Source organism: Acartia tonsa, chromosome 5 (genome assembly GCF_053477335.1).
Source record: "Acartia tonsa isolate MP-2025a chromosome 5, ASM5347733v1, whole genome shotgun sequence".
NCBI lineage: Eukaryota > Metazoa > Arthropoda > Copepoda > Calanoida > Acartiidae > Acartia > Acartia tonsa.
In genome coordinates, this window is record NC_137264.1 from 14,304,101 (window position 1) to 14,326,484 (window position 22,384).

The 22,384-nt window shown below is 31.9% G+C and overlaps 1 protein-coding gene across 1 annotated transcript; it reads left to right on the forward strand.

Annotated features, from left to right (window-relative positions):
- Window positions 1-12,256: 12,256 nt before the first annotated feature.
- LOC145319944 (glutamate receptor ionotropic, kainate glr-3-like) lies at window positions 12,257-18,842 on the forward strand. Its single transcript, XM_080162345.1, has 14 exons — window positions 12,257-12,298; window positions 13,002-13,045; window positions 13,134-13,231; window positions 13,332-13,393; window positions 14,378-14,478; window positions 14,977-15,017; window positions 15,220-15,286; window positions 15,701-15,819; window positions 16,058-16,137; window positions 16,239-16,291; window positions 16,404-16,496; window positions 16,739-17,418; window positions 18,187-18,241; window positions 18,713-18,842. The coding sequence occupies exons 1-12, from the start codon at window positions 12,257-12,259 to the stop codon at window positions 16,887-16,889; spliced, it is 951 nt and encodes a 316-aa protein (XP_080018471.1). The 3' UTR covers window positions 16,890-17,418; window positions 18,187-18,241; window positions 18,713-18,842.
- The last annotated feature ends 3,542 nt before the right edge of the window (window positions 18,843-22,384 follow it).

A 22,384-nucleotide genomic window follows, 5' to 3' on the forward strand; every position in this document is an offset into this window, starting at 1 on the left:
ATTCTTATGCTGAAATTTAATTATATTGTATTTTTGCAGGTTGGTTACGGCGGCAACAATGAATCAAAAGTTATTGAGCAACGAAGAAGATGGCCGCCACAAACAATCTGTCAATGAAGGAAATCAAGTCAAACCTGGTCTACCGGTATCTGCATTGGTTAGCAACTCTGCATCTCGGCTGGTGTTGGTAATGTCGCGCGTTGAGCTGCCCACGTTGAGTGTGGGCAGGGCGACGAGGAACATATTTTTGAGCAGTGAGGACATGCCACTGGCAGATTTAGCTCGTCTTATTGATAATGAACCAAGGTTTAAGTTGAATTTAGTAAACATGTTATCGGTGCAGTTAGAGATGGGGAGATGCATCAACTCCATAGACTGGCCTGTGGACAGGATCCCTATCTTTACCAGCCAGAATTCAAGACACCTCAACCTGATGGCGGCTGGTGAGCATTCTAAAGCTATAAACAGAAAGTTGTCATGGAACGAGACAACTAGTTTGAATAAGTTGAGTGCAACCATATTTCTCTCTAAGCTTGTTTGCGAAATTTTACCAAGTTTGGTGTTGCTTGCTAAGATTGAATACCTGGATGGAGATGAGAGAAAAAGCTGTCAAACGTTGGGCGAATTGTTACCCATAATCAAACATATGGGGGAACTTGAGGATTGGCATCAACTTTCAAAAATTGACGTCATACCTGCAGATGGTAAAATGAGCCTTCAGACGGTGTTGAGAACGGTGGGTAATAGCGTTGATCTGAGGTTGAAGACGCAGGTTGTGTCAGCTATCCGGCTCCTGGCACATTGGAAAGATGTCGTGAATAAAGTAAGCTTTATTCTGAAGCAAATGCCATCCACAACTTTGTTCGAGTTACAGAAAGATTGGCTTGATGGAAAGTCTGAACAGGATTTGAGTGCTAAAGTGTTTATTGACTCTATTCAAGTGAATGAATACATGAACTTATCAGTCTACATTCCACGCATTGTAAATGTGAATTCGGTGAGTCTAATCACCAGTGGAGAGATGCCAGCTGAGATACGTTATGTTAGATTGGATGGTCAAAGAGAAATAATTGATAACCTGGTGAGTGCCACATATGCAGGTAGTCTGGTGAATGATAAAGTAGACGCAAGAGTTTTGACCTGGGAAATGCAGATGCGCTGCAAGCGTCTCCGTCCGACTCTAGCCAAGCAGATATTGTTATGTGATCCAGATACCACTTTAGAGAATGTAGTAAAGGAAATTAGATTGGAGTTGGATGGAAAAGTTTATACAAGTTTGTTGACAACCAATATTGAGTGGAAGTTTAATCCTGAACACAAAGTAAATGAGTGGTTCGAAGGTGATTTCAAATTGGTTACTCGGTTTGGGGATCCTGTTTGTGTTCAGATGGATCAGCCCTTAAATCCAAACATTCCTGTTTGTCTGGACCTTGAATTGTCAAATCAGCAATGGCGTGTTGATGAACAAGTGAGGGAGGAAATGAGGATGGAACACACGCCTGGAATATTGATGATGCTTGATAAATTTGGAGAGGAGGTTAGTCGTAAGCATCAAAAGATTTTGGATAATCAGGAGGAGGTTGATAACGTTGCAACCTCGATTTCGGTTGCGGTTACTAGTGGATTTGAAAGATGTTTTCATATGCTTGGTGATACTGAGGCAAGGATGTCTCAAGACGGCTTGTGTGATGAGACCGCAAAACTTGAAGTGAATGATGATGAAGCTATTATGCCCATGGATATTGAAGAATCTGGCAAGAAGAGCAGAACGTCTGGAAAAAGAAAGTAATAATTATAGTTTATGTGTATTAATTCATATTTTATTTTATTTTATGTATTTAATATTTGTTGAGGCAGTAGTAGTCTCAAAAAAAAGTTTCATATTAATGCTCTATAATACCATGCTTAAATCTGATGGTTATATGTTAACCAATGTTATTTTTATATCATGCATTTATGATAACTATGTAATTAATGCATTAGGTGTTAATCAATGCATTTTTTAATGATTATATGTTAATCAATGTTTTTTTCTTAAAAAATATTAAAAAGAAAAAAAAAACACATAAAGAAAAAAGGAATATAAAAAAAACACAAAAGAGTTCTAAGGAACCAAAATAAATAAAAAAAAATGTATACGAAGTGTTTAAAGATCTGGAATAAAAATATAAATATAAAAAAAAACAAAAAAATATGGCAGGTGTCATACCAGATCAATTATAATCTATTTAATAAGCGTTCAACGCTACTTATAATATATATATGATAATTAACATGTAAAAACCTATTGTTATATTTAATCTGAAATATTACAGTTTGAAAACCAGGTTCATGTTAAAGCCAGGGAGAATTGTGATGTATAGTCCCTTTCTTCCTGACTTAAGAGCAATGCATGTATTTTATAGTTTAGCTTTTAGTTCTTGTGTCAACCGTTTCGGAGCAAGACATTGCTCTGCAACACGACACGAACATAAAAGTGAACAGTTGTCTTAATATTAATATTATTATTGTATGTTAATCTTGTCTTGAATTAATACACTTTATAAGAATATTTAGCTGTTTGTTCTTGCTATTACTACACGTCAGTATCTCTATTGTCTGCAGGCAGAATTTTTATTTTATTTGCACAGATTTGGATTGCAAATTTTTCTCTTCAGTCTTTTGTTTAGATTAAGGCTTTTAATTAGATAATTAATTATAGATTAATGTAATCTAAATATCTATAATACAAAGTAGAACGATGTCTGTCTGTCTGTCCGTCCGTCTGTCTGTATGTCTGTCTGTCCGTCCCAACCCCCCAAAAAACCAAAAAATCCCCCCATTTTTTTTGTTTTTTTTTAAATAGAAAGTAGAGGGGGTACCTTAGTGGGGGTATTTAATTTTTTTTTTAAATTACCTCTTGGGGAAAAAGCCCCTAGAGGCTAGGGGTGAAAGCCGCTAGTAATTAATAAAAACTAGAATGCTGTCTCTCCGTCCGTCTGTCCGTCCCTTAAGATCTCGGTAACTACTGGACCGATCGAATTCTACCCTTCAGGGAATATACCTACTGGTCCTGTGGTGGTTTTAGGCTATTTTCTTGGGGCGTGGGACACCCCCAACCCCCCAAAATAAAAATCCCCAACCCAATTTTTTTAGGCAGTTAATTTGAACTGTGGTGGTTTTTTAATTACCTCTTGGGGTAAAGCCCCTAGAGGTTAGGGGCGAAGCCGCTAGTATTTACATTTTATTCTATTTATGCTAGTGGCTCTGCATTTGATATGAGAGAAAAGGGACAAAAAATAGCCTAAAACCATACAAAGGCCTATATGAAGCTTATCTTAAATGGAAAACTTAATCATTAAATTCGTTCTGAATGGCCTAAAATCTGCTCTGAAACTTTTCAAAACTTTCCTGAAAATTATAAAAGAAATAGATTATCTTTTTGGTTATATATGCTTATATCTAGATATTTATGTATAAAAGTAACTAGTAATAAAATAAAGACTGTATAATTACTAGCGGCTACGCCCCAGGAGGAAACTAGGGGCCCTTTGAGGAACTGTAAATGAAAACCATATCAGTGTAGGAGTTAGCAATATCATTCGGTACACACAGACAGAAACAGATCCTATTACTAAATTCAAAGTTAATAAATTATTAAATTCCTTAGTAAATTACATCTTGTGGGCAAACATTAATTCCCTAATAGTTATTTATAGACAGCTTACCGCGGATATCAAAATGAAAATTATAAGAATAAACTGGTATTGATTTAATGTTTCTTTTTAATATTCGTGGAAAATTGTCTGTTATACAATGCTATACATATTTTTTTCAGTATGGCTGAGACCCGGCTCTAATCCACTGGAGATCAATCATTTTCAAAGCCATACTCGAAATTAAATCCTATATTATAAATTTAAATATTAAAATTTTGATGGGGTAGCAGACTGGCATTTTACACTAAGCACTAAAGGCGAAGCTTTTTATTTAATCTGCATAATGGGTAGTTTTGTTTATCATAATTGGGGTTAAATACAATAATTTATCATCTATTGTCTTATCCCTTTAAGATCTGTAAGAGTTCTTGAATTATTTAATTCCTTAGCGAATTTCTTCTGGTCAAACACTCAAGATTAGATTGTCATATAAAACAGCTGATAAACCTATTTTTTTTAGTAGTGAGCTCCTCTATTTATTACTAGCGGCTACGCCCCAATATGTCTCTAGGGGATTTGAGTTCAGGGAAGTCGGCCAGGGAGTAAGGGAGGGGACAATGGGCAATTAATTCAATTTAAGAGTTTTTTGAAGAAAGGCCATGAAAACCAGAATAATCCCGAAAATATGGTGGAAATTGTAAAGTGATTGTTGATTAAATCTAGAAAACCATAAACTAAGAAAAAAGATTACCAGTATTACAGGCTGACATAACCATTCTGTAATTAATTACTAGAAATATCTCCCTGGAACTCTACAGATGACAGGGAAAGAGAAAAGAGATTTGGGGGCAAGTGATGTGAACACGGAAAAAAGGGGCAGGCAGGCGTGTAGCTGGATGGGCAAGTATATGACCCGCACGCCTTCCTGCCCCTTTTTATCCTGTTTATTTTTCCACCTCCCTTCTCCATTTCCCTTTTTCGTCTACTTTTAAAAAGGAGGTGGGGATGAAGGGAGTGAAATATAGTATGGGAGGGGGGCCGTGTATTTATATTTGAACTACTCTCTGTCTGCAAAACTATATATATTCCAAACTAACATAGCGAGTAACGGCATTTCTTGCGCAAGTCCCCAACCTCAGTCAGAAACTGCTAAATTCTTGCACATTCCCTTTAAGCCAGTCCCCAAAGTCTGAGACTCCTAAAGATTGAATATTCGATCCATTGTCCCCTCCCTTACTCCCTGGAAGTCGGCCCCACCATTTTTAGTTTCGTATTTTTTTAATTAAAAAAAGTGGTTTTTTTTTTTAGGAGCGATAGTTATAAACCTTACCATGATATATTCCAAGCTACAATGTAAAAGAGAAAAATATCGGTTCAGTGGTTTCCTTCTGTAAGCACAGATAGACAGATACACATCCTGTTACGTCAGATAGGTTTTTTTTAAAATGTGCGCTTTTGTTGTTTTATTAATCAGTTAACTGAATTAATATACATCCCCATTGATGTTAAGCAAAATTAACCCTTATACAGGTAAAATCATTTGTTGAGAAGTATGGGCACTTCTTTTTAAATTTGGAACCAACAATTAAATTTAATAAAGCCAAAGGTCGTCCAATCAAAGTTTTTTAGCACAATTTTTGAATTTGTCTAAAATCTTTATACTTTGTGCTGTATTCTTATGTTAGCTGTATAGCAAGGAATTGTTATAATTGAGAGCAAATTATACTAAATACAGCTTCATACAAAATTATTTTCTAAAGAGCCAAGTAATTTTCCTTTAACAGGAATTGGACCAAAACCAAACTTTCTGAAAATGCATTTTGATGATTAATTTGTTGAGGTTAGGTTCGGTAAAGAAGTATGTCCTGTATGGTTATGGTAAGGTAAGGGAGGGAGGGGTCATGGCACTGTAAATTATACTAGTGCCCAAAGTTTGATAAACATGTTGTCTCATTGCAATTGGATTAAAACTTTGGGTATGTTGATCAAATCTTTTTAACTATATAATATTCATCTACGAAAGGGATAATTATGTTTGTCATAATTGGGGATGGACATCAATTTATCATCTATTGGCTTTCTTAAGGACTTAAAAAACTTTTTAAATTTGAAATATAATGATACAAACAGTTATGCCCATAGAGGTGTTGGAGGGGGGGGGATTGTCTCATCTACTTTCAATGTTTTATTTTTTTTAGGGGGAGGGGGGGGGGTCCCTAAAATAGTTATAAACCTTCCCAGGACCCATGAAAAGCTGCACTTTAAAGAAGAAACATATCGGTTATGTAGCTAGCAATATTCTCTTACTTTTATTTAAGGATAGAGGGCTCGGTGGTCCACACGTCTTTTAGAGGGATAAAACCTTTTATAAGAGCCCTTCCTTTCATAAGAGGGAGAGTTAAATAGCTCACCAGTTAATTAGAACACTCAATCCTATAATATAGGGTTTTTTTTTGTATGAGTCGAAAGATCTCAGAAAATACTTGTCCTAGTTGATTGTTCTTTTCAGGGAAGCGTTATAAATGATTTGAAAGGGTTTTAGGCTATTTTCCTGACCTTCTCCGCCCTTTTCTAGCGACTGGGGACGAAACAACAAATGTAAATTGCTGACGTACAGTTTAAACAGTTAATGTATTTATGCTTTTGAAAAAAGTGTTAATGACTAAAGGTTAAATATTACCGTTGATATTATGTCATTTACAGAGGAGCGGTGCTCTTTAGAGTAAGAAATAATGAGTTCGTCAAGGTTCCTTTTTTGTACACTACTTATTTTGAACAATCGGGATTTTATCGAGTTTTACAAATATTTTTAGAAACCATCATTTACTAGCAAGTAATTTGAATTGATAATGTGGGAACCATATCGGTCCGGTGGTTAGCAAGATCTTTCGGTACAGGCAGACACTAAGTTGGCATTCTGTCACTTTCATATAAGGATGTGCCCTTATATATTATTTTATAATTGCGTACATTCTCTGTCTACTAGCTGTAAGTCATCCAAAAAGTGGAAAGAGAGATTAAGAGTTGGGCTAAATGAGGTGTCCTATCATTTCCCCATTTTTTTTAGATCTGCATCAAGGATCTAAAGGGATAGGACAGTGGCTGGTAATGTGCATCCCTTATTATGATAAACAAAATAATCCTTATCTAGAATACAATTAGTGGTTGAAAGATTTGGTCACTAGGCTTAATGAAACAACCAATCAAAATTCAATAGAAGTTCCCAAAAATGTTAAGCTAACAAATAAGAAAATGTTATTTCTAAACTTTGGGGACAAGTGTATTAACAGCCCAATGTCCCCTTTCTCCATACATCTACATTGTGTTTCATATTTGTAAAATAGCAAATTTATTTGGAGGTATTGATTAATGACAAGAGTTAAGAGTCAGAAAGGGAGGGGACAATGGTCTGTTTATTACACTAGTTTTATAATAATGTTTTCTTATTCGTAGACTTAACAACTTTGAGGCCTTTAATTAAATTTCAATTGGTTGGTTGATCACGTTGAATGTGCAAACGATTCAAACACTAATTGTACTCCACATAAATGATAATTTTGTGTTTCATCATTGGAGGTGTATATCAATGTATGGGCCATAATCTTATCCTTTTAGATCCCTTATCAAGAGAACTGTTGTAATAGAATACACTACTGATGATTTCATAATGTGATATACATGTGCGGTGGAAATGGCTAAGCGTTAAATTAATGGAATTATTTATAAGCTTTTTGTTCTTGCTTTAGCCTTTTCGCCAGGCAGGGAATAGATATCAGAAAATAAATTAATTTTCAACAAAATCTTAATAAGAAAATGTTTATTCTACATACATTCACTAGCGGCTAAGCCCGTAGAGGCCTCTAGGGAAACTTGAGGAGGGGAGAGTCGAATTTGATAACCCAATTTATTATTTTAGATTTTAAAAGTAAAAAAAAAAATTTTATTTGGGGTAGGGAATTTTTTTTTTTTGGTGCCACCCTCCCTCCCCATTTTTAATTCTAGTTAAAAAATTACATTTTTTTTCAGGGATGATTTTTCCTAGATGCGATTTCTCTTGGAGGGGTAGTAGTACCCTCCCCCAAAATTGTTAAAAACCTTCCTGGGACCTATGAGAAGCTACCCTGTTAAGGAGAACCCGATCGTTTAGTGATTAGCGAGATCCTTCGTTACAAACACACACAGACAAATATCCTGTTACTTTATTATAAGGATACCCCACGATTTACGCACACACACCTCCCAGCAAAACCTTGAGCACTTCAATGTATCTAATAATATATTCTTTTGACTGTATTAACTTTTGCATTTGGACAATAAATGATTATTAAACATGAATTTTTCAAAAGCCTCAGTTTTTACGTAATAAAGGATGTTGAAAAAAAATAATTGCTTCACTTTTTTCAATACAAGCGGCTGCGTCCCTAGTATCTAGGGATATTAGAAGGGACAAGAAAATGCAGAAAAATAACTTAAAACCTTACAACGACTTTTTTTGTAAAAATTAAATAGCCAAAAACCACCCTGGGACCTATAAGAAGCTTCACTCTAAAGGAGAACCATATCGATTCAGCGGTTAGCGAGATCCTTCGCTACAGAAAAAAAGCTTACTACTTTATATAATAGGATATTGCAAATTTGGGGAAGGTTTAATTATTGTCCATTGTCTTATCCCTGTATTCATGAGCCTTTTGAGATTAGCACAGGGCATTCAGGGAGGGAGGGGACATTGGACTGTAAATCATACTGTACCTAATGCTTTATATATACAAGTTAATCTTATTCGATAGCTCAACAACTTTGGATAATTTTATTGAATTTTGATTGTTTGGTTATATACTAATAGTATTAAAACTTTTAAGCAATAATCTTAATCTACAGGAGGGTTAATTTAATTTATCATAGTCTATCATTTATTGTCTTATCTATTTAGATACCTTCAGTAAATTAGAGATGTTTGTCTAGAGGATGACGGGTAATAAAAATCTGAAAATAGAAATGACGCAAATGACGCAAATTCTGACGCAAATTCTGAACGCAATTCTCACGTTTATCTAAAAATGCAACATATAATAATAGCTATTAAAACAATTTTCAAGCATAACTTTTATCTTATTAGGATAACAATTAAATAAGAAAAATATTTTTACCATATGAAATTCGTGATCAAACACCTAATTGAAAAAAAATGTAAGACATAGCTTTTATTTTACGAAAGACTAGGGGCAACGGACGCCCCCAAGAAGCCTCTAGGTGTTCTTAAGGTGGGAGGGGGATAAGTCAACCGCCCTTCTACTTTTTAATTTGAGTTTTAATAAGAAATATTCAGAAAAAAAATTTGGGGGTGTGATTTTAAATTGGGAGGGTGGAGATACGCTCTCCCAAAATAGTTAAAAACCTTCCCTGTACCTAAAAAAAGCTTAATTGCAAAGGAAAACCAAACAGATGTCATTTTTTAACAATTTTATAAAAAAAAAACCATTGGCGCACTTGTATAAACACCTTATCGCTGACAAGTTTTGAAATAGATAATCCAGAACCATCCAGTTCAAAGGGAATGCAGAAAGAGAGGGGGTGAGAGGGGGTGAATCTAGTTTGAAGAGATCCGAGAATAGTTATGATCGAGATCTTCCTTCATCTGTCTAGAGTCAATTTGAGGATTTTATTCAAAGCCTATCTTTTCCAGTATGGCTTCGAAACCGTTTTTATCCGCTGGAATAAGAACCGGTTGTCAGCCCTAATAAAAACACTGGTTTTAATTTTATAATTTATATTTCGATATCAGGGAGGAAGGGTATATTATTGGAATCTAAAATACGCTAGTACCCAAAGTATTATACCTATAATCAATTTTGTGTAAAATGACATGTAAAATGTACATGGCAAGTGATGATTATTTATCCCTACTGTAGATTAACCTCATTTTTTTTTCTATCCAATCTAAATATATTAAAAGTACTATTTTTTTCAAAACAAGAAAGGAGAGAACAATTTTAGGAAACTTTGAGGACCAGTAAGATTTAAGTTTAATGTCCCCTTCCTTTCTTGTAATTGTTGATATTTTTATGTAGATTAATTTATCATTCCCATATAAACGACCCCTTAAATAGTGGATGTAAATATTCATTTATTTCCCGGGTATGATCATTTATATCCCGGGTATCATTTTTAGAAGATTTTAAATTTTTTTTGGAAGATTTTAGAATTTTTATAAATTAATAAAAGAAAGAAAAATGAAACCAGGGAAATAAATGAAAATTAAAAACCAAAATTAAACCACATTTTAGCATAAATTTTTGTTTATATGGGAATGGTGAATAAATGATGACCTATCGGTCCATCATTTATTCCCACTGGTAAAAAATATTCATTCCTAAACAAAAAACTGGACAGGAATACCCCATTCATTGCTCTCTCCCTAATTTCTTAGATTTATAAGATTAATTAGTTAAAGTGCTCTTTAATTTAGAAGTTATTTACATTAAAAATAATCTATAATACAAAGTAGAACGATGTTTGTTTGTCTGTCTGTCTGTTTGATTTTAGCGAAGGATCTCGCTAACCGCTGAAACGATCGGGTTCTACTTTACAGAGTAGCTTCTCATAGGTCCCGGGAAGGTTTATAACTATTTTCTTGGGGGGTGGGAAACCCCCAACCCCACAAAAAAATTAAAAATCCCCCCCCTAATTTTTTTTTTCTTTTTAAAATAAAATTAAAATAGTGGGGTCGACTACCCCCCCCCAAAAAAAAAAATTTCCCCCCCAAATTATTTTTAAAAATTTTTCTTTTAAATCTAAAATACGACAAATTAGTTTGATTAAACCTCTTGGGGCGAAGCCCCTAGAGGCTAGGGGCGAAGCCGCTAGTGCTTAAACAAAGTTTTAAAACAAGGCTTTTCTTTGATTACACCCATCTGTATGTCCTTAACAGATAGCTGCGATCGTTATTCTAGCTTATCCTATTAGTTTGAAACACGTATTTTGGTAAAATATCTATTTTGGGGGAGGCTCTATATCAACCAATATTAAAATATGGGGTGGTTTGGGTTATGAGTTATTCTATAAATTTTATATCAGAAATGTATTGACTTGTAAAAAAGTTTTAGGAATACTTGTATAGCAGGTCAGGAAGGGAGGGGACATGGATTGTAAATTATACTTGTACCTAAAGTTTTATTACTCCAATTTGGGTACTGGGTTGGTTGAACAAAATAAAAATCTATATTTGGGTTAATTTTCAAAATCAAAATGTTGTGATACAGTTTTGTAAAATTTGATTTCGTTTTTTATACATTTAATTTACATTAGAACATTGTTTTGTTTAAGCCAGGTATCTAAAGGGATAGGACAATGACCAATAAACTAATGTACATCCCCAATGATGATAAACAAAATCACAATTTATATTGATCGCAACTAGTAGTTGAAAAGTTTGGTCACTCAACTTAATGAACCTTCTAATCAAAAGTCCTTAAAGTTGTTGAGCCATTGAAAAGGAAAAATCTGTATTATAAAACTTGGAGGACTAGTTTAATAAACAGCCCAATGTCCCCTCCCTCCCTGGATGGTTTAAGCTGTAAATGTCAATGTTTGGTTTGGATAAACATTATTGTATTTTTTTAATAAAGTAGTGTAACTACTCTGTGTTCAGGTAATGTCTGTCTGTCACAATATGATTATACGAGATGGCCATGCTAAACATTCATAAAAATTTTCATAATATGTGGTGTCTCGTCAATTACCTCATACAGGCGGGGATGCTGTCCATTACATTCAAATGCCAGGATAACCAATGATACCAGGAGGAGCCGAATATCTCCTTTTCTGTCCAAACACCTGGGGTATTAGGTTAAGTAACACCCATCAGACAACCATCCTTTGATTGCACAACCTTTGTCTGAGAAGTCCTAACTGTGCATGGTAAATGGTTTTAAGACCTATACGAAGCTACATTGTGAAGGAGAACCTTATCAGCTCAGTGGTAAGCATCTTTCATGTGATCGCTAGGTTGGATGGATTTCAAAATGTTTCAATAAAACTTACATATGCTATTTGTATAGTGAGAAGCTATCTAATATGTACAAATGATCTACAATACCTAGCCAGACTATTAGCAATTTTAAAATCAAATTTTGAATATTTCTATCATATTTATGCTTATATTATGTACAGAGCAAAGTGCTTTTGTTCACATAACTCTGTTTGTCAACTTCACTATAATAAAAAATAATAAGAATCAATTAAATCCAATTAAAACTAGGTGAAACATAAACACCAGAAGTTTATTTAATGGTCCTGTTATAAAAAGTAAATCAATAAAAGTGAAGACGAAGAAATTCCCTCAAAAAAAATTCTGATGTCATAAAATGAGGGATTAGGATAGGAGGAGTGGGAAAGAAAACCCCTAAACAATAGATGGATAATCCCCCATATTGATGACGTCACATACTTATTTTTTTAGAAGCTTTCTTCGACTTTATAAAAGTACACTTTCACAAAGCCTGTGTTTAAAACCAGTTTCATTTTGTTGGACGAATGTTACCCATATTGGTTTAGGTGTGTCTCTTTTTATTTGACAGTTGGTTAGTATTGAATAAACCTTTCTGTTAGTTGGTCACAAAATGAGTTCTGCATTGGATATTCAAATATTAGCAGGAGGATTGGTATGTTATATATCTATCTTAATAAGTAGAATAATGATTTATGTCTGCTTGTCTGAAGCTTAAGATCTCAGCAACTGATTAAGCTCTATTGTTTAGGGAAATTAAATACAGATTTTGGGTTTGTTTTAAACTATTTTTTTAATGGGTAAAACACTATTCTAAAAGGAAAAAAAGTATTTGTATTAACTCTACAGTTTAAAGGATGTTTCTTTATAGAAAGGTGAATTTTCCATCATCATTTGGTGGTGGGTAAGGCCAATATCATCTTACAAAACAAGACAGAGGAAAAACATTATTTTATGAAGCAAATCTACCTGTAGTATTTTATAAAAAGAGCTTATTTTGTATTTTTTTGGCATGTCTGTGATGTGGCCCATTTTACTGCAATAAAAAGCCCTTCTCCAAAAATACAAGTAAAATAAATATAAATGTTTGTTTTGGACTCAGTTAATTAATGTTTGTTTATAGTAAATTAATAATTTGTTGGCATAAAAGTAAATAAGCTTTTTAGTTAGTCCACAGCAAATATATGAGTTATAAAAGTACATTTAGTTATATTATGTCTTTAAATAAGAATATTACAATTTGGACATCTACAGTAAGAACGAAAATTTTTTTATTGGATGTTAGAATCTGCTTCTTATAATGGCTTTTTATCAATATTAGAAAATTTAATATTGAGTGTTTAATTTTTACATTTTAGGATGGTCCATATTTGACAGAAGTTGAGGGTGAAAATGGAATAAGGTAAAGAAACTCTTTCAGATCTCTACTTGTGTTTATATATGACTAAAACTCCTGCTTTGACAATTGTTAGTTTTATGTTTTGTTGTAGTCATGTTGGATTTCTGAATGATATTGCTGACACAATTGCTGCTAAATACAATTGGACATATCAATTCAAATTATATGACAGTCACAATACAGCAATAGGTAATCACACACATTATTTTATAACAAATTCATAAGTAGACAAACATTTTTGGAAAAATCAATAAAAAAGTCTCAAATACACCAAAAATCCATTTATCAGAAAAATTGAAGATATCTGACTCAGATTCGACCTTCATCTTGTCAGACCTAACAATGACAAAGGTTTGTGTATATATGTTTTGAAATTTTGATTGGATGTGACCTTTGTACTGACCAATTTTGATGAGTAATAGTATTTTTTTTTATTTCCTTACCAAACTTAATCTGTACGAGTATGTATTGATTTATCCTATTATATAAAGTACTAACCTTTTTTTGTCTGTATCAAAGGATCTCGCTAACCACTGAACTGATATGGTTCTCCAATAGAGGGAAGTTTTGTATAGGCCCAGAGATGGTTTTAGGCTATTTTTTTATTTTTATAACTAAGTCTTTGTATGGTTGTAACCTATTTTTCTGCCCTTCCAAATCCTTTCAAATTTAGAGCTCCTAGATGCTAGGGGAGCAGCCGCTAGAATTATATAAAGTAGTAAGCTTTTTTTCTCTGTAATAATGGATCTCGCTAACCGCTGAACCGATTAGGTTCCCCATTGTAGAGAACCTTCATATAGATACAGGATGGTTTGAGGCATCTTTTTTTATTTTCAATTTAAGTCTAGGAATGGTTTTAGACTATTCTGCTATTTTTTACCCATTGAAATACAAAGCCCCTAGAAGCTAGGGGCGCAGCAGCTAGTATGATGTATAGTATTTTATAGACCTTTTCAATTATTAAAATTATAAAATAAAGCTTTATGACAAACATATTTTCTTCAGGAGAGATTGTCTAGTTTGGATTTCACAGTTCCCTATCTTACACTGGGAAATATGATGATTTACAAAAATCCTGATCAACAGGAGGAATTTAAATTTTACCCATATTACCATAATCTGGAAAAAATAATGTGATATTCTTTGAATTATTTTGATAGATATAAGTATAGGTTAAATCATGTAGACATTTATGTGCAAAAGGCAATTATTTTTTTCATTTCATCCATACATAATAAGTTATTAGCTTTCTTAGGATACTGGTAGTGCAGAATATAGAACTAAAAAAAATACAAAAATCAGGCCTGCTAAACTGTCTTATTTTTTTATTTTTAGGCAGATTTTTTTACTTTTGCATTACCCTTGGATGATAAAGTATGGTTCAGCATTGGAGCAGCATTTGTGCTCATATCTATCCTCATCTTTGTTTTATCAAAGTAAGAACATTATATTTTTGTATTCATTACAATCCCATGGATTAGAGCCATTTCTAATCCATACAAAAAAACTATTTCCAGCATTGTATCATATCCAGTTTTAATCATAATAAATGTACAATCATAAGATTAAAACCAGTTTTTTTAGCCTGTGCATTCTGCACCATTGTGATAAAAAAACTGGTTTTAATCTTAGAATTGTAAATTTTATATCCGCAGAAAGCTGTTTATAATGCAATGCGAGAAATAATTGTTCTTTCACTTACGTAGTTCATGTTCTGTATTGATGTCAATGCCCCCACAGGCATTTGACTAATACAATAACTATTCAGAATAATAAATTTTGATTGGAAAGCTTTACTGACCTTCAGTTGAATATAGATAATATCACATTACATTAAAACCTGAAATATCCTGTCATAAAAATGTTATATTCTAAAGTTTTCAGTATTACTTAGAAGTTATTCTATGCTTAAAATATAATCATTTATTTATCAGATGCAATGATAAGAAAACAACAAAACCTTCATCACCATCAGGTGTATAAAATATCTACAGTTATTATTTCAAACTAACAAAATTATTTGATGGCATCTAATTATATTTTCTTTTTCACTGCTTAGTTTAGCCTGATTAAACAAATGGGCAAATTGATTACGTTTTTGTATTGGAAATTAAAATATATCATCAGAAATAACATCAGCAGGAGATGAAATAAAAAAAAATGTACATGTTTTAAAGGAATAGAAGAAAGTTTTTGGTTTTCTTTCTCATCTCTAGTTGGGCAAGGGTCTGATATCATCTACAAGTAAGATTAATTTTTCAAAAACAATGCAAGTAATTGGAGGTGTTTAAATCATTGAAACTTAAATTTTGATAGGTATAGGTACCAAACAAGAGTTATTTTCTATTAGCCTAATAAATTGTTGAACATATACAGTTATTCACAAATATATTATGAAAAATAAAAGGATTAATTTCTGCTTTCTTGGTCTAGAAATGCTAAAGGCCTCAAGCAATAAAACAGGAATTATTTCTTTGATTTATATTTTAGAAATTAAAATGATTCATTGGAATAATAAAAAATATTTACATTGTATTCTTAGTATAGTCATATAATTAATGGCTATAAACATTAAACCTATATTTTTTCATAAAATTTCCAGGAGTTTATAATAATAGTCTTTTAGTAAAAATGACTTTAAAAAAACTGCTTTTTTAGTTCGCCAGGAGTCAAAATTATTGTGGCTTCTTGGTGGATATTTGTTCTTTTGATTGTCAACTCCTACACTGCAAATCTGGCTGCTTTTCAAACTGTGTCAAGGTTATCTATCAACATAGGTAACAACTTTCCTCGGATAGAAAAAGCTACAAGGGTTAACAAAACTGGTGTTAATATTATGAATTTTCATATTACTATTTGTAGAAAATTGTATATAAAACAATGCTATACATGCTTATTATAGCAGATAACCAGTTCTAATCTGGCAGTTGTCAATCAATTTGAAGACATATTGGAAAATGTTTTATCTTAGTTATTATAAGTATTTTTGAATTTATGTAAATTATCTTTTTTAAGGAAGTGTACAGGATCTTTTGGACCAAACAGAATATAAATTTGGATGTATACAAAACAGCAACACACTAAGTGTTTTTAGAGTAATTAATATTCTAATAGATATAATTTGTAAAAGTTTTGTTATATCAAATAAATTCAATATTTTTTTTCCATATAAGGTTAAATTGTAATAAAAATTCAGGATTCTGCTCGCAGAGACTTCAATGAAGTATACAAAAGAATATACAACTCAAAGTAAAAAATTATTTATGTTGTATTTTGCTGATGTTTATAATGTTGTTATACCATCTATAGTTCCTTTACTCCTCCTTAATTCTTACAGATATTTACATGATTTTGATCCTAGAGACAACCAGGTTGCATCATTTAATGAAGCAAACAAGAAAATGAAGAATGAAAAATTTATCTTTCTTAGTGAATCTACTTATCTTGAATATAAGTAAGAATAATTTAGCAATTTTGATTAAATATAAAAATATATTATCAACTATAAGACCATGATTTTTGTTGTTAGTAGATTGAATATGGAATTATTTTACCTAAATTGAAAAGTAAAATTGAAGAAGTGAAGCAAGCAACATTAGCTTAGTTGTTTTAGACCATCAAACTTTTACATGATTATTGGGGGACTAAAATAAAAAAAAATAATATAAAATATAATTTTTACAAAAAATATTTCAGGGCAAGTCAAGACTGTGATTTGAAGTTGCTTGGAGAGAAGCTTAACACAGTGTATTATGGTATAGCTGTGAACAAAGGATCCTCTTTGCTTACACCACTTAATGATGCTTTGCTAGGAATTTTACACAGACAAATTCAATTTTCTTTATAATATAACATTTCTTCAACTTTAACATGTAAAAATACATAAAATAAGAAAAATAATTATTATTTGTAACACAAAAACAAGGAATATCAAGTCCACTTTTAATATAAAAAAAAATAATTATCTATATTCTTTTTTAAAAATAGGTAGCCCCAAGCTCACATCCAACAGATAAAAATATTTTGCATAATACTCCTAATGAATCATTTATTGAAATTATTTTTATTTTTCCACTAAAAATTAGAATATGTCTGTAAAATTGAATTTTCAAGATATGATGGTAGGTACCTCTTGAATTCAAAAATAGTTATGTATTGTTTTATATTATGAACAGCTTTCTGCAGATAGTAAAATAAAAAAATATAAGATTAACTTCAATTTTGTTAGCATTAAAATACAATGATTTTACAGCATAGCTCTAAATAAGTTATAAATCAACTTAATTAGCTTAATAATTGATTTGTTTATTTTATAGAAAAGTAATGAAATAGATATTCTGTACAATAAATGGATTAAAAAGGAAAAAAAATGCAAGGTAATTTATAACTATTTGATGAAATATAACAAAGCTGTATACTGTTTGAGAAAACTTTTTGATAAATAAGATTTTTAGAAAACTTTTTTACTTTCTTGACTTTTACTGCTTTTTTCCTCTTAACCAATGTGCATATTATGTAATTTCCCTTCTTTGTCAGTCAATCATATTGAAATAAAATTCGAGAAGGGTTTTGTGATTTTTGTTTAAATTTTTTCTTTACTTATAACAGTTAGGGAGTTGAATCCATTTTTATAGAAGCAGAAATATAATCTATGATTATGGTTTGGACCCTCTAAAACTGTAATCTACCCTTCCACTTTCCCCTCTCTTGGTGAAGATATCTTCAACGCCGATACAATTTTTGAAATATAAGAGTCCACTTTTGTCTCTCTTGTTGAAGATATCTTCACCAAGAGAGGCAAAAGTGGAATCTTAAATTTCAAAAATCGTATCGGCGTTGAAGATATCTTCACCAAGAGAGGGGAAAGTGGAATCTTACATTTCAAAAATCGTATCGGCGTTGAAGATATCTTCACCAAGAAGAGGAAAAGTAGAATCTTACATTTCAAAAATCGTATCGGCGTTGAAGATATCTTCACCAAGAGAGGGGAAAGTGGAAAGGTAGATTACAGTTTTAGAGGGTCCAAACCATAATCATAGATTATATTTCTGCTTCTATAAAAATGGATTCAACTCCCTAACTGTATAACAACTGCATATCTTATATAAAAATTCATTCATCACTTTTGTGTCATCTTTGTTAAGAGTATAAATGGAGCTTTGAATGGAAGTGGACGGCTTACTTTTGCACAAGTTTCAGGTTATTGATAATAATTCACTGTCAACTGTTTGTTTGATTTTATGTTAGTCATTATGAAAAGTTTATATGTATTTGTACAAGAATGGTGTTTTCCATCAAAGTGTCTTATTTTTTAAATACACTGAAATAAGGGATTCAAGTAATTTTAGGATAAAATTTTAAGTAGAGAGTAGATACTCAATATTTTTCAATGTTCATTGTTGTTTTGTCCAACTGGTAGACGTTTTTTTTTTGTTTTTTTTTTGGGGGGGTCATAATTTAAATCATGTTTCTATTGATCCAATTAAGGGATTGATCATCTAGAAGCTCTGTAATTGAAGGAGTAATTAAGTAAATAAATAGCCTAAAACTAAACTTATATAAGAATTTAATAGCCTAAAGCCATCCAGTGAAATACTTTTGCTTTATATATGTTGTCATTCTCATTTTGTATGGCTTTGCTAGGTTGAGATAAAATTTTACTTGTTTTAGGAATTTTTATTGTGCTCGGTGCTGGTGTAGTTCTTGGTCTATTTGTTCAACTCATATATCTCATCTATTTGTATTGTACTAATAAATAAATGTTAAATACAAAATGTAATTCTAAACATCTAAAATTCTTGTAATTTGACTTGACTGGGATCTTATAAGGGATAAGACAATGAACGATAATATTACTAAAGATAAGAACAAAATTTCCCCTTTCTGTAGATTGAGATAATTGGTTCAAAAGTATCAAGATTACTAGTTTGGAATCAACCAATCAAAATTTATTAAAGAGCGTCATTTTATTCTCAATACTCTGTAATATTGTGTACAAGATTCCAGTCAAATTTGCCTATTAGGCCAAACTATGAGCTTGGTAAAAATTAAGTGAAGTTTGACCTAATAAGCGCATTTGACTAAAAGCTTGTTTACAGAATATTACAAAAAAAATGACACTCTTTATAATTTTACTAGCGGCTACGCCCCTAGAGGCCTCTTGGGGGTACTTGAGGAAGGGAGAGTCGAATTTGATAACCCAATCTATTATTTTAGATTTTAAAAGAAAAAGAAGAAAAAAAATGTTGGTGGGAAAATTTTTTTTTGGCGTGGGGGGTTGCTCCCCCTCATTTTAAATTTTGTTAAAAAAAATTCAAAAAAAGATTAATGTTTTTTTTTTTGAGGGGGATCATTTTTTTCTAGGTGTGATTTCTCTTGGGAGGGTGGTGGTACCCTCCCCCAAAATAGTTATAAACATATCCGGGACCAGTGGATGAGAAGCTACCCTGTTAAGGAGAACCCGATCGGTTCAGGGGTTAGCGATATCATTCGGTACAAACAAACAGATATAATGTTACTTTATTTAGTAGGATATGCATAATACTTTTTTTGTAAAAATATATATTTAAATATTTTTCATACTTTCATTTTTTGGGGAGGAAATAAATCTATAATCCATTGTCCTATAACCCTGCCCTTATATCACACCAGTTTTTACCATGTGTAGAGGATATAAAACTCTCTAACACAAAAGTTTCTTCAAAATTGGCTGCAAACTTGTTTTCTATTTTGATTTGATCATCCAATAAGATTACATACATAGATAGATAGATAGATAGAGTTAGATAGAAAACTATGAACATTCAAAGACAGATAGACAGATGTATAAATGGATAGTTATAGATAGACAGATAAAAAATATGAAAGAAAGATATTTAAGAAAGTAAGGGATATATATGCAAAAAAAAAGAAAGATAGATATAATGCATGTACATTGTAATAATAGATAATTTAATAGATAGATAGAAAGATAATTTAGAAAGGTGAAAAGGTAAGACTGAAATAAAGACAGAGAGTAAGATAAATAGAAAAAACAGATAAACAGAAAAATGAATAGATAGATGGACATATAAATAACTTGATAGACAGATAGATGTGCAGATAGATAGATGTAAATGTGTACCACTCTTTTATGAATTGCTGGTATGAACATTATTTTAATAGAGAGAAAGGCAGATGTATAGATAGGTAGATAATAGATGGATATCAAGATAAATAAACGGATAGATAGATGGATAAATAATAATAGTGCTTCACACTTGATTTACGGGTTCTGGTATAAACAGAATTTAGACAGATATGTAGATAGATATGTATATAAATAGATAAATAAATAGATAGAGAAAGATAGATATGTATATAACTAGATAAATGAATAGATAGAGAAAGATAGATAGATAGATGGATAAATAGGTGGATAGATAGATGGATGGATAGGTGGATAAATAGGTGGATAGATAGATGGATAGGTAGATGGATATATAGATGGGTAGATAGATAGATAGATATATAGATGGATAGATAGATGGATAAATATATGGATAAATAGATGGATAAATAGGTGGATAGACAGATGGAAGGACAGGTAGGTAAATAGGTGGATAGATAGATGGATATATATATATGGATAGATAGATAGATGGATAAACAGTCGGATAGATGGATAGATAACCCAAGGGCACCACACTTGATTTACGGGTTCTGGTATGAACAGAATTTAAATAGAAAACTTTTACATTTAAAGTTGGAGAAAATTTGGCAATTCCCCCACAATTGAAAGTGGACACTAAACAACATTTTTTGGATTATTGTCTTTTTAAAAAACAGTTTTTTTTCATTATTTTGAGCTTCCCATAATACACAAGATTCTTTAAAGTTTAATAAGGCGGGGTAGGGTTCATTTTTTGTTTAGAGTAATTCCATATTTTTTTTTAGTTTGAATGCTTTATTCATGTCTCTCTGTCTGTCTATATGCATAGTTTGTGTGTGTGTGTGTGCGTGCGTGAATGTGTGATATTTGTGTGTGTGTGTATATGTGTTTGTGTGAGTTTGAGTGTCAAAGGTTTTGTAACAAGGATTTCTGAATTGGGACAATGATTCTAAAAGCTAAATGAAGTCACACAATACAAATGACCAATTATAGGTCAATACACAGACTAAATTATGAATAGCAGTATACATTTTTTATTGGCCAATGGTAGGCCAGTATTACGTCATTATTTCCAAAGCTTCCCCAAAAACATGTTTTTTTTAAAAGAAAGCTGACAAAATATTTCGTTTCCTAAAAAAAGTTATGTATTGTTTTATCTGCAATGATTTTGATGTTTTATTTATTGATCTCTAACTAATATTTTTTTTCTATGTATATGTTATTCTTATGTAAAGAGTAACAGGATCTGTGTTTGTGTGTGTGTGTATGTACAATAGTATCTCGATAACTGCTGATCTGATATGGATTTCCTTATCAGTGAAGGCTTATAGCTATTTTGGGAAAGGGTAACGTCACCCTGCCAAGAGAAATCACCCCTAAAAAATTAACCAAAAAATTTTAAAATTATCTGAAGTATCTTAAAGGAACTATTTGCTCACAGGTTACAGATTGCTAAAATAGGCTAAAAAAACCATGATAAAGATATTGAGAACAAAATTGAAACATAATCACAAGTTTCCTCTTGACAACATGTCTCTAGTTGAACAAGAATGACAACATCACAAATAGCGGAGCTATGTAAGATCTCGCTAATTGCGGAACCAATATGGTTCTTCTTTATTGGTACAGGTAAGGTTTATAACTATTTTGGGAAGGGAACCTCCACTCTTTCAAAAAAATTGCCCGCGAAAGAAAATATTGCCATGAAAAATGAAAATTTTATTTTAAAAAATCTAAAATTTAAAGTTAACTTACTTCCCCTTTCCCTCAAGTGCCCCAAGAGGCTTCTATATGGGTGTAATCACGATTATTACAAATTTTTCACAAGGTAATATGTAGGATATCGCTAGAGGCCTCTAGGGGCGTTACTCCCTAAGATAATAATGCATGTAATTGCACAGACATAGTTGCATTTAAGGTGACTTAGCTTTTACAAAAACATATTAGTTAGACAAATTTCTCACAAGTTCATATGAAGGATATTGTTAGAGGCCTCTAGGGGCGTTACTGCGAATCATATAATAATAATGCATTTACAGACTAGGTTTACATATAAGGTAGCTTGGCTTTTACAAAAAAACATATTAGTTAGACAAATTTCTCACAAGGTAATATGAAAACTTTGTCAATCTAGTTTAATTACAACTATTTCTCATACCTTTCTAAATTTAACATGAATTTTAGAAGAGGCA